This window comes from Kryptolebias marmoratus, linkage group LG1 (assembly GCF_001649575.2).
Source record: "Kryptolebias marmoratus isolate JLee-2015 linkage group LG1, ASM164957v2, whole genome shotgun sequence".
In the NCBI taxonomy this organism is placed as follows: domain Eukaryota; kingdom Metazoa; phylum Chordata; class Actinopteri; order Cyprinodontiformes; family Rivulidae; genus Kryptolebias; species Kryptolebias marmoratus.
The window spans coordinates 32,583,103-32,594,656 of NC_051430.1; the positions used below are offsets into that span (position 1 = coordinate 32,583,103).

Genomic DNA, 11,554 nt, shown 5'->3' on the forward strand with positions numbered 1-11,554 from the left:
AAAGACTTTTACCAAAACCAGGGGGACGTCTGTGATTTGGTTCAAGAAGTCCGACACGGAGCAGAAAAAGCTAATATGCTAACTCTGCTAATGCTAATGCTAACTCTGCTATTAGACTGTTTTCTCATCTGACGCCAACACAACAAACCTCTTCTATCACTTAAATCACTTTAATACTATACTAATACTTTGAAGCATTGGTTGATTATTGGAGTCAAGAAGATTGAAGAAAGCTGCAGCAACAAACTAACGATAGAAAACACAAAAATGGATTTACAGTAACTCAGTCAGTCTTACAGATATTAACAGAAAATCTGGTATGATAGTAGATGAGACTGATCCCCAACATTTATTCTGGGTGCTAACATGTTGCGCAAGATCTTTGTTCAAAACTTTGCAATTTACTCTTTGGAATCAACTCTGTCTTTTAGCAAAATATCTCATGAACCACTGCACAGTATTTATTGTCACTTTCAGGAAATAATAAGCAGATGTGCATTAAGAACTGATTATTTGGGGCCAACCCAATTCAAGATGGCCACCATGTAACTTGTCTGTTTGGGTGTGTAGGCTTGTATTAGATGTGTGTAGACTTGTTGATGTGCTTCCACGTCGTTCAGGTGATTCCACCTGCTGTGTACCTGAGAGTGACTGAGAATGTCCATCATATTGTTGGCTTTATTGAGAGGATCATCCAAAATGGACATGCCTACATCACAAAGGAAGGTGAATATACGGCTCCCGCTCTGACAAAATGACATCTAGCAGTAATGGAGTCAACATTAGCGTTCTTCTTTGGCTGCAGGTGATGTATATTTCGACATCCAGTCTATTGGTGACAGATACGGGAAGTTTGTCGGAGCTGTGGGTTCTCAGGGAGAGCCTAGTAAGTGTTCATCAGAAGGGCTTCCCAGACAAATTCATCTTTGATTTCTTCCGCTGAAGATTTCCTTTACTCATCGTAAAACCAACTGTTCGGTTCTCCAGGCAGCTCGGATAAACGAGACCAGAGGGATTTTGCTTTGTGGAAGCAGTCCAAACCTCAGGAGCCATACTGGGAGTCTCCATGGGGCAGAGGAAGACCCGGCTGGCACATCGAATGCTCCACCATTGCTAGGTAAGATTTATCGCAACCAGTCCGCTTTCTGTAGGCTTACATCTGCATGAAGCAGGTTGGGATCATTGTTCTATTGCATCATGACCCTGTTTGGTCCAAGCTTCAGCTGTCAGAGAGATGGCCTCACATTTACCTCTAGAGGAGTTCATGGTTGACTCAATGACTGTAAGGAGCTCAAACCATCAGCCCTCCACCCCCGTGCTTGACAGTTGGTATGTTTTTGCTGATATGCTGTTTGGTTTTCTCCATACCTGGCGCTGTGCATTGTGGGTAAGCATCCCTTATTTGGGCTCATCTGTCCAAAAGACAATATTCCAGAGGTTTTGTGGTTCATTCAGATGAAACTTTACAAATCAAAGTCACGCCGCCTTGTTTTTATTTCGGAGAGAAGGCTTTATTCTGCAGCGCTTCCTAACAAGCCATGTTTGTTCAGTCATGCTCACATGGACTGGAAAAAAAAATCTTTTATGATCAGACCAGACCAAATCTGAGCTATTTGACAAAAAGAGGAGTAACATCGGGAGTTAATAAAACTTTGATGGACTTTTAGAATTGCTCCTTCCTACTCTGAATCAGGAACTGGAGCTTGTGGTCCAGACTGCTTCCCATCTGAATTCACCCGTCCCTATTAAAGATGTTTACTGAGTCTTTTAATACCAGGATTTTGTCTCGTTGCTTTTGAAAAAAGTTAAAAGACCCACTATTATGCGGTTTGTGCCTTCTGAATGTTGATTTCAAACTGCTGGAAAAGTTAGGTGCTTAGAAGATGTCTTCCTCCCAATTATATCCCTCGATCAAACTGGGTTTATCTGCAATAAACACTAACTTTTTAATCTCCAGAAAGTATTTAATGTGGTTTACAACTCTTCCATAACTACTCTACCTGAGGCGTTAATCGCACTGATGCTAAAAAAAAGCCTTTGACAGAGTAGACTGGGATTATTTGTTTTCTAATTTAGGAAAATTCGGATTTGGGGAAAATTGATGCAGCCCATTTAGCGGCTGTAAGAAGAAATGGTACAAACTCTAAATATTTGAACTTGCATTGTTTCTTCAAGGCAGGAATGTCCACTAAGTTCTGTTTTTCAGTTAACTTTCTAAATATAAACTTAATTTTGACAAAAGTGATTTAATTTCTGTTAACAGAGAACCAAAAGAGGATCTGTTTAATAATCTAGTATTCAAGATATCCAATTCTGGTTTGGTCTTTCTTAGCTGACACAGTAGTTAATCTTTTTTAGAAAAGTTATTTTCTCTTTGCTTTCACAAATTAAACACAGTTTTGAGCCTAAATCTTTCTATGGTTGCTAGAATTATTGCTGTCAAAATTAATATCTTCCCATCCTTTCAAAAAAGGTTAAAAAAATAAAACCAGCTGGACTTTTATTCTGTAGCTGAAGACGTTTCGCTTCTCATCCGACGAGCTTTCTTAAATCAGAAATGGAGAGTGTGGAGTTGACTTCTCATCCTTCCTACATCTTTTTCAATGTATTCCAATTTTTCTATTTTAGCTTTTTTCCACAGGGCCAATAGTCTGATTCTAGATTGTATTTGGAGCAAGAAACCACCCAAGGCCCATAGTTCTGGTCTAACCTCATCTACTAATATTGGTAAACTAATAGAAGAAATCTAAATTATAGGGTTCAGAATGAGGAGAATGAATTTCCCCCATCATAAGTGGTTTTGGAAGCAAATTTTGTTCATCCAGTAGCACTGAAAGCCTTACTATTCTCACCTCTTCACTCTTCTATTTCTACTTACACCAAGAATGTGATGGTTTAGGCTGGCTGCTTTCTGAAAATCTGGGTTTCGTTTAGGCACCATTTCCTCCTGCAAACACTCACATATCAAATAACACATTCTCTATATGGCCTAAGTTGGGGATAAAAACCTGGAGAAATTAGTTTTGCTCCCCCCCCCAACTATTAGCAAATCAGTTCTTTTTCCTTAATCCCATTTTTTCCGATCCAAACTGACTGAACTTGTGTTGTTGCTTTCAGCTGTGTGTTTGGGGATCAGCTGGATATTCACTCTGGAGGCATCGATCTGGCCTTTCCTCACCACGAGAATGAGATCGCTCAGAGTGAAGCCCACCATCAGTGCAGGCAGTGGGCCAACTACTTCCTCCACTCCGGTGAATCTTAAATGTCTAATAATCTGCCGCACAGGAAGAATTCGTTCATTGTTTCAGGCTGATCCCAACATATGTGACCCGCTCTTCAAAACGAGCCACAATGAAGATTTCTTTTCATATTCTCCACCTCAAAAGCTTCAAAATGAGCGTGTGAGTTATGTTAAGGAGAGAACTGGTTTGAAAACTTCAGTTTTTATGAAGTCAGGAATTCCCAAGCTTCCCAATGATGTCACACTTTCTTCAAAGGAGTCTCCATGTAAAGAAACCAGTCTATTTCAAAGAAAACTAATAGGATTAGAATTAAAGGCTTATTTTTGAAGACATACTTGTTAGAAAACTTTGATTTAAAGGCAGATTAGGAAGATTATGTGCTACTTTAGTAAGTTTCTTTTTTGTATATCTCAATTATGGTAAAAATCAATATTTTCCTGTACTGTCTTCTGTGGGCGTTACGACTTATTTTGCCAGCATGGGGTGTATATATTTTAAATATATTTAAATTGTCCATATTTCTTTAGTTGAATCGGTGGAAAAATCCCAAAGATAACACTGTTGGACGGGAAATAAGATGATTTAAAAAGTTGTTAGGGAAAGTGTTGGCAGACATACTGAATTGTATTGAACTCTCTTTAACTGACTAGTTCTTGTCATGTTTCAGGTCACTTACACCTCAAAGGAAGTGCAGAGAAAATGTCTAAATCTCTGAAGAACTACATCACTATCAAGGTAAAGTTCTCGTAGATCATTCTTGGCTTCAAATGTTCCCAAACAGAAACCAAAACCTTATAACCATGGGACAGTTTCTTTCAATTTAACAAATAAAACTAAAGTTATCAAAAGATAAAAGTAGCAAAATACCAGCTGGAAGCTAAACGTAGCATAAGAACACTAAAGCAGATTTGAAAGAGAACAATGTTTTTGAAGGAATTGAAAAGAGCTCAGTGAATTTTTATGATAGAAAGTTTTATTTTGAAATCACAATCAGAATGTCCTCAATGAGCTGAACATTTGAATGGATCAAATAAATGGCACAAAGTGGTCTAAAGTAGTAATCGCCACAGCAGATGAATCCGTGTGTGCTTCGTTTTTTGTTTTTTTCGTTTCAAAATAAAATTGCAAAAACTAAACAAGCATGTGTTTTTTTGTTGTTTTTTTTCGTTTTTAAAACAAAATCAGAAAAACTGCATTTGCAAAAATAAAAAAGGGGTACGTTTTATGTGTGTGTTTTTTTTGTTTTTTTTTAACTGCAATGGTTAAACCAAAGACGAGCTTTTATTTTGTTGTTAATTCAACGGGACCTTATGGCGGAACCGGAAATGAAGACATGAACTCCCGGCAGTCACCAGCAGGTGGCGGTAATGTACTGATTTAATGACTTACTTGGAATATGAAAGAAATCTTGTTGACGGTAATGAAATGCGTCGATTCCCTCTAAATAAAACAAACGGATCCATTTTTAAACTGGTAGAGTCTGAAAAAGTTCTTCTTCTTGTTAATTTTAATGGCGGTTGGCAAGAAACTGAAGGTGTACATTACCGCCACCTGCTGGTGACTGAAAAAGTTACGTGCCGGGAGGTCTTCAGGTCTTCATTTCCGGTTCCGCCATAAGGTCCCGTTGAATTAACAACAAAATAAAAGCTCGTCTTTGGTTTAACCATTGCAGTTAAAAAAAAAAACAAAACACAAAACGTACCCCTTTTTTATTTTTGTAAATGACATTTTTCTAATTTTGTTTTAAAAACGAAAAAAAAAAACATGCTTGTTTTGTTTTTGCAATTTTATTTTGAAACGAAAAAAAAAACAAAGAACGAACCATACACGGATTGAGATGTGTCAACCTGTTTTTTTTTTTTTTAAACAGGTACAGAAGTTAAAATAAAGAGAAACTGGAGTGACAATTAAAATCCTGTTTGACCTAAGAATAACTGTATAAATGTCGGCACATTTTGAAGTTTCTTTTCTTTCCTTCAGGATTTCCTGCAGTCTCATTCTGCCAACGAGTTCCGGATGTTTTGTCTGTTGACCAAATACAGATCCGGTAGGTGTAAAAGCTTAGCTGGTTCTGGAATGATCGCAGGAATGGTGGACACATTTATGATGTGTTTGCATCCACAGCCATAGATTACAGTGACAGCAGCATGGCAGAGGCTCGCAGCTGCCTGGAGATAATCTGCAACTTCATGGAAGCTGCTCAGGCCTACATGAAGGGGCAGCTGCTGACTGCTCCGGTCCAGGAGGCTGTTCTCTGGGAAAGGTTCGAACCTCCTCCAACGTCTCGTTCCTTTGTTCACAACCAGGGGCCGCCCTGTAACCTGCTGTTCCTGTTCCTTCAGGCTGGCTGAGGTTAAATCCAGCGTGCTGAAATCTCTGGCGGATGACTTTGACACACCAAAAGCTGTTGGTGCCCTGATGAATCTGGTTCATCATGGAAACTGTCAGCTCCAGCCCATTGCTATGGTAACAACAGACAGATTAGACAGGTGATGAATGCAAGAGAGTGGCATTAGTGATAAACACCGAAACGCCTAATTACTATTCAGTTATTTTTCTGCAGCATTAGAAAACCCCAAGCAAAAAATACATCAGGAATCGGGGGCTCTGAATTTTATTACCAGTGCATCATAGGACGAAGAAGGAAAATGCCTCCAGAGACAACAATGACAAAATCCATCTCTCTTTCGTACTCTGGAGCTCAGACGTTCCTCACAGTAGGAATATCATTCAGTCTAAACACAACTGAACAGGTCATTTGAGATCTTAAATTGTTTTTACTCAATCAGTCTTAGATTTAGGCTTTTTGGAGATTGTAGAGTAGCAATACATAATACAGCCAGGTCCGTACATGGGTCTTACCAGATAAGTTCCAGGAACCCAGGAAGCGACACTCATGTACCTGGTATTTACTGGGTATGTACACGGTACTTACTTGGTACAAAATGGGTACATAGTGTGTAAGTATGACCCTTCCTTTCTGCCCCAAGGTTCAATCTTGGGACCTGTGTCATGTAACGTAGGTACCAGGTACAAAACCAGTACATTCTTGGTATGTACCTGGTAAGTACTCTGTACGTACCTACCCAGTAAATACTAGTTACATTTCAGTATTTCCAGTTGACTTGTATTCTGGCGTGTCTGTGTTCTGTTCAGTCCGATGGAGCGGTTCGGAGCCCTGCAGTGTTCGGTGCCATGATCTCCTACATCCGAGAAGTCCTGGATGTGTTCGGGATCGACCTGCTTCTCAGTCAGGTCCGAAGCCTTTTCCAGAACCTCTTTGCTTTCGTGTGTGCCTTTACTTCTAATGTGGCCGTGTCTCTCCTGCAGGAGTCTGAAGCGTCGAGCAGCTCTGGAGGCCTGCAGTCCGTCGTGGAACAGCTGACCCGTTTCAGGAGCGAAGTCCGAGCATTCGCGCTCACTCGTCAGGACGATCCCAGCTCGAACAAACCAGGACTTCACCCGGACAGAATCCCCCTCCTCAGAGCCTGCGACACCCTCAGAGATGATCTGGCACCTTTTGGGGTTCTGATAAAGGTCTGCTGGGTTTGGGAGGACTGTCGGTTTGACAAGAAACATCTGAACTGATGTTAGGGTTTGTGTTTTCAGGACCGAGGAGCCTCATCCACATGGGAGATCAGACTGGATCAGACAAGGCGCAGTACTCCCCATACAGACCAGGAGGCAGGAAGCTGAAACCATCTGAGATGGATTCTGGTCAAAAACTTGAAAAGGAAAAATAAAGGCATCAAGATGTCAGGAGGACAAAAACAATCCTGTCATCTGCAGAAATGTCACCACCACCCTGACAAAAATGAAAAAAATAGAATCAAATCATTTTTTTCTCATCAATTAATCAATGTTGTCATTATAAAATATATATTTATCATATAATGTGATTTCTTTAATGTTTAAATATTGCTTTAGAAGTTCAAAATATTGTGATAACCTGATTTTATTTGTTATAATGTAAAATATATAACAAACTTTTCACATTTGAACTTGATATGGCTCTAATTTATTTTACCTGTGATGACAGAAATATGCTTTTGTGTTTCTGATAACTCTTTGAACAGCCTCAGTTTAATTCTGATGAGTGAAGTGCTGCTGCCTTAAAACAGATTACAGAGCTGTTCAAGTGAAAACTGATACCTCTGTCACTTTCTTCTTTGTCATTACAGGAGAAATATGAACAGAAATATGTTTAATAAATAATCTTTTGGTTTTTTTAACACTTGAGGTTAGATTTTAATAACCTGATAAAATCCAGATCATTTTTATTGTCCTGATGCATAAAGCCGTAAACTTTGAAAAAGTTGGGACATTGTGTAAAAAGTAAATAAAACCAGAATGCAGTGATTTGCAAATCTCTTTGATGGATTTTTTGTTTCATGATTGATCAAATAGTTTCAGTTGGTGAAACTATTTCAGTGTCTCCGAACCAAACATTGGACCGTTCTGAAGTGACCTCTGACCTCTGATCTAAATCCTGCTGAACATCTGGAGGGGGAACCCTTCAAACCTGAGACAGCTGGAGCAGTTTGTTCACGAGGACTGGACCAAAATACCTGCGGACAGGTGCAGAACACTCAGAGATACAGATTTCCCTTGGTTGTCGTTGCCTCAGAAGGTTGTGCAATAAAATATTAAGTTTAGGAGAAATATAATTTTGGTCAAGGCCATTTTGATTACACTGTTCATAAATAAAGGGAACACTGAAATAACACATCCTAGATCTGAATGAATGAAATATTCTCATTGAATACTTTGTTCTGTACAAAGTTGAATGTGCTGATAACAATAATCATCAATGGAAATCAAATTTATTAACCAATGGAGGTCTGGATTTGGAGTCAAACTCAAAATTAAAATGGAAAAACACACTACAGACTGATCCAACTTTGCTGTAACGTCCTTAAAACTTGTCAGAATGAGGCTCAGTATTGTGTGTGGCCTCCACCTGCCTGTATGACCTCCCTACAACACCTGGGCATGCTCCTGATGAGGTGGTGGATGGTCTCCTGAGGGATCTCCTCCCAGACCTGGACTAAAGCATCCACCAACTCCTGAACAGTCTGTGGTGCAACGTGACGCTGGTGGATGGAGCGAGACATGATGTCCCAGATGTGCTCAATCAGATTCAGGTCTGGGGAACGAGCGGGCCGGTCCATAGCTTCAATCTTGCAGGAACTGCTGACACTCCAGCCACATGAGGTCTAGCATTGTCCTGCATCAGGAGGAACCCAGGGCCAACCGCACCAGCATATGGTCTCACAAGGGGTCTGAGGATCTCATCTTGTACAATCCAGTTGTTATTCAGATCTCCACTAAAATGTATTCACTTGTTTTTTGTGACAATCCCATCATTCCCTGGAAATTTCATAAAAATCTGTTCATTAGTTTCTAAATATTCTTGCTTGACGGAGAAGCAAACCAATGCTACCAACATCATAATCTCCTTGTTGGGAGGTAATTCACCGGCAGCTGAAATGACTGCATTGTTGTGCAGCTTCACGGTTGGTAGATTGTTCACAGGACGCATCTGAATTCATTTTGTAATTGTATAAATCACATCAGAGTCCAGTCACTACAGTGGCAGGTCATTTGCAACTTCCATCTCTTTTTATATAGTGAAATTTTAAAACAAGGTTTTAACAAAAGGGTCATCTGTGACCTTGAAACCCAACAGGAATCATCGTCGACCCGTGAGATGTCCAGCTGTGGACAGTTGGACAGACAGACCAACCAACTGATAGACAAAAAAAAAACAAAAAAAAAAAAACTGTGATCTGATCAGTATCAAATAAAAAAAACAATATTTGTTTGTGAAAAAGGTTTTATTGGACCAAAAAAAAAAGGACAAAGTAAAAAAAACTATCATTCAGTGCTGCTGGAAAACCCCAACATCCACACACACACACACACACACACACACACACACACGAGTTACAGAATGGGTCAACATGTGGTTCTGCTGTGTCAGTACTGGGAAAGAACACAGAACCACAGAGTTCAGCTACAGAACCGGCGCTGAAACATATTTTCTTTGGTTAGATCACAGCCTGAACTTACAGGTTCAGGTGCTGGATGGAGGAGTGAACACACACACACACACACACCTGTAGTGCAAAGCTGGAGGCAGGATGCTGTAAACTCAACCACAGAGTTGTGGGTTTGAAAACATCCTGCTTCACAACCCCAATTCACTAAAAGCTGACATGTTGTGTAACATGTAAATAAAAACAGAATGCAATGACTTGCAAACATTAATAACCCAAATTTAAACTTATCAAATTTTTTTTTTTAGGAAAGAAATATGTGATTTCGAATGTCATGGCAGCAACACATCTCAAAAAAGGATGGGCCAGGGACAACAGGTCAGTAAGAGGACTGTAGAGAAGCTGAATCTGTCAGAAGTAAAGATGGGCAGAGGTTCACCAGTCTGGGAACAATAGTAGAACAATTTCAGATAATGATCCTCAATAGAAAACTGAGAAGAGTTTGAATATCCCATCATAATATCATCAAAGAGTTCAAGAATCTGCAGAAATCTCGGAGCTCTAAGGACAAAACGGAAAGCCAGGATTGGAGCAGTGATCCCTCTGGCATGGGCAGCTTAAAGATCAGGAAAGGCACTACCAATGCAAAAAAACCATACAGATTTTAGAACCACAGACTGGATCATTCCCACAGCCTGGCTCTGTAGTAGGAGAGTCCGGGCGCTGAGCTGACCCGCCTCCAGTCCAGATCTCCAACCAACTGAAAACATTTGATGCATCATGAACCAAAAAAAAAAAAAAAAAACCCAAGACTGTTGAACAGCTAGAATCCTCCATCAAACAAGAATGGGACAACTTTCCCTCCAAAACCTCCAGCAGCTGCTCTCCTCAGGTCCTAAATGTTTACAGACTGATGTCTGAAATTTATCTATCGAATTCAAGATGACCTTATTTTATTACTCGGCTTAAAGGAAAGGAACAATTTCTTAGTTTCAACATTTGATATCTTTACCGTGCTCCATTGTGAAAAACTTATAGGTGTAGGAACTTTGCAAATCATTGCTTACTATGTTAATTTATATTTTACACAATATACCAACATTGTCTGAGCTGGGGTTGTACATTCATGGATTACTTTTTGTGTTGCATTAAGATCCCTTCAGTGATTCATGACATATTCTGCTAACACACACACACACACACACAGACCCTCAGAAATCCTGAGGAATTATTGCTTCAGAGCACCTGAGTCCAGACTTTTAAACAGCTCTGAATGTGAATGAACAGAACCTCAGACAAGTCTTTGTTTTGGTGTTAAATGTGCTCAGATCAGATCTAACACTGCTGCTGACTGTCCTTTCCTGGACGTTTGGCATTTAAGGAGCGCTCCCGTTGAGAAACTCCTCCTCCTGGGTCTCAGCGGCTCGGTTACGATCCATGGTACAGGTGGACGCTCCCGTTGACTGGCTGCCTGAAGCTGAAGCCGTCGCTGTCGTTCAGATCCTCCGCCGTGTCCCCGAAGCCGTGGTAGTGCCCGTACAGCAGGAAGTCCCTGCAGTCCTCTCCCATCAGCCTCCAGGACTCGGAGCACCGGGAGCCAGCACTGCCGGGGCTGCTGCTCAGGTGGAGTGAGCCGCACATATCAGCAGGGTGAGAGGGTCCAGACGGCTTTGAATGGTCCAGGTCGGAGGTCAGAGGGGGGAGGGGTTTGGTGCTGTCATCTGCTGTAAAAAGAAATAAACAGTCACAGAGTTTAAAAGAAAATCTCTTCTTTCATCGTCACTAGAAGCATGGTTACATTATGGTTGGTAAGGGATTACAACTTGGACAAAAGTTGTTTTTCATATTTAAACTTGGAGGAAATTGATAATATCATGTCAGACCCCAAAAGTGGACTGTACCAACTCATCAGACTACAGTTCCACGTGCTGTTGTTCAAATGGAACAGACAACAGGTGGAAATTATTGGCAATTAGCAAGACCCACTCAATAAAGGAGTGGTTCTGCAGGTGGGGACCACAGACCACTTCTCAGTACCTAAGCTTTCTGGCTGATGTTTTGGTCACTTTTTAACGTTTGCGGTGCTTTCACACTCGTGGAAGCCTGAGACGGACTCAACAACCCTCACAAGTGGCTCAGGTAGTGCAGCTCATCCAGGATGACACATCAATGCGAGCTGTGGCAAGAAGGTTTGCTGTGTCTGTCAGCGTAGTGTCCAGAGGCTGGAGGCGCTACCAGGAGACAGGCCAGTACACCAGGAGACGTGGAGGAGGCCGTAGGAGGGCAACAACCCAGCAGCAGGACCGCTACCTT

At 40.9% G+C, this 11,554-nt stretch overlaps 2 protein-coding genes across 8 annotated transcripts in view; one reads left to right on the plus strand and one right to left on the minus strand.

Annotated features, from left to right (window-relative positions):
* The window catches only part of cars2 (cysteinyl-tRNA synthetase 2, mitochondrial), a 10,367-nt gene extending 2,766 nt beyond the window's left edge, over positions 1 to 7,601 (plus strand). Inside the window, exons 5-15 of one of the 2 annotated variants that reach the window (XM_017426281.3) lie at positions 621 to 726; positions 806 to 886; positions 988 to 1,117; positions 3,118 to 3,251; positions 3,910 to 3,977; positions 5,223 to 5,289; positions 5,367 to 5,505; positions 5,585 to 5,708; positions 6,399 to 6,497; positions 6,573 to 6,779; positions 6,852 to 7,601. In XM_017426281.3, the coding sequence (XP_017281770.1) occupies positions 621 to 726; positions 806 to 886; positions 988 to 1,117; positions 3,118 to 3,251; positions 3,910 to 3,977; positions 5,223 to 5,289; positions 5,367 to 5,505; positions 5,585 to 5,708; positions 6,399 to 6,497; positions 6,573 to 6,779; positions 6,852 to 6,938 (1,242 nt within the window). In that variant the 3' untranslated portion in view covers positions 6,939 to 7,601. Of the gene's footprint in view, positions 1 to 620; positions 727 to 805; positions 887 to 987; positions 1,118 to 3,117; positions 3,252 to 3,909; positions 3,978 to 5,222; positions 5,290 to 5,366; positions 5,506 to 5,584; positions 5,732 to 6,398; positions 6,498 to 6,572; positions 6,780 to 6,851 lie in introns of those variants that run through there. The other variant, XR_001808825.3, reaches the window with a different exon arrangement.
* Positions 7,602 to 9,064: 1,463 nt separating this feature from the next.
* LOC108241853 (ankyrin repeat domain-containing protein 10-like) overlaps positions 9,065 to 11,554 on the minus strand; it is a 7,651-nt gene continuing 5,161 nt past the window's right edge. For 4 of the 6 annotated variants that reach the window (XM_025008055.2, XM_017426310.3, XM_017426308.3 and 1 more), the window contains exon 6: positions 9,065 to 10,965. In XM_025008055.2, the coding sequence (XP_024863823.1) occupies positions 10,670 to 10,965 (296 nt within the window). In that variant the 3' untranslated portion in view covers positions 9,065 to 10,669. The remainder of the gene's footprint in view (positions 10,966 to 11,554) is intronic. The other 2 variants (XM_017426311.3, XM_017426309.3) reach the window with 1 other exon arrangement.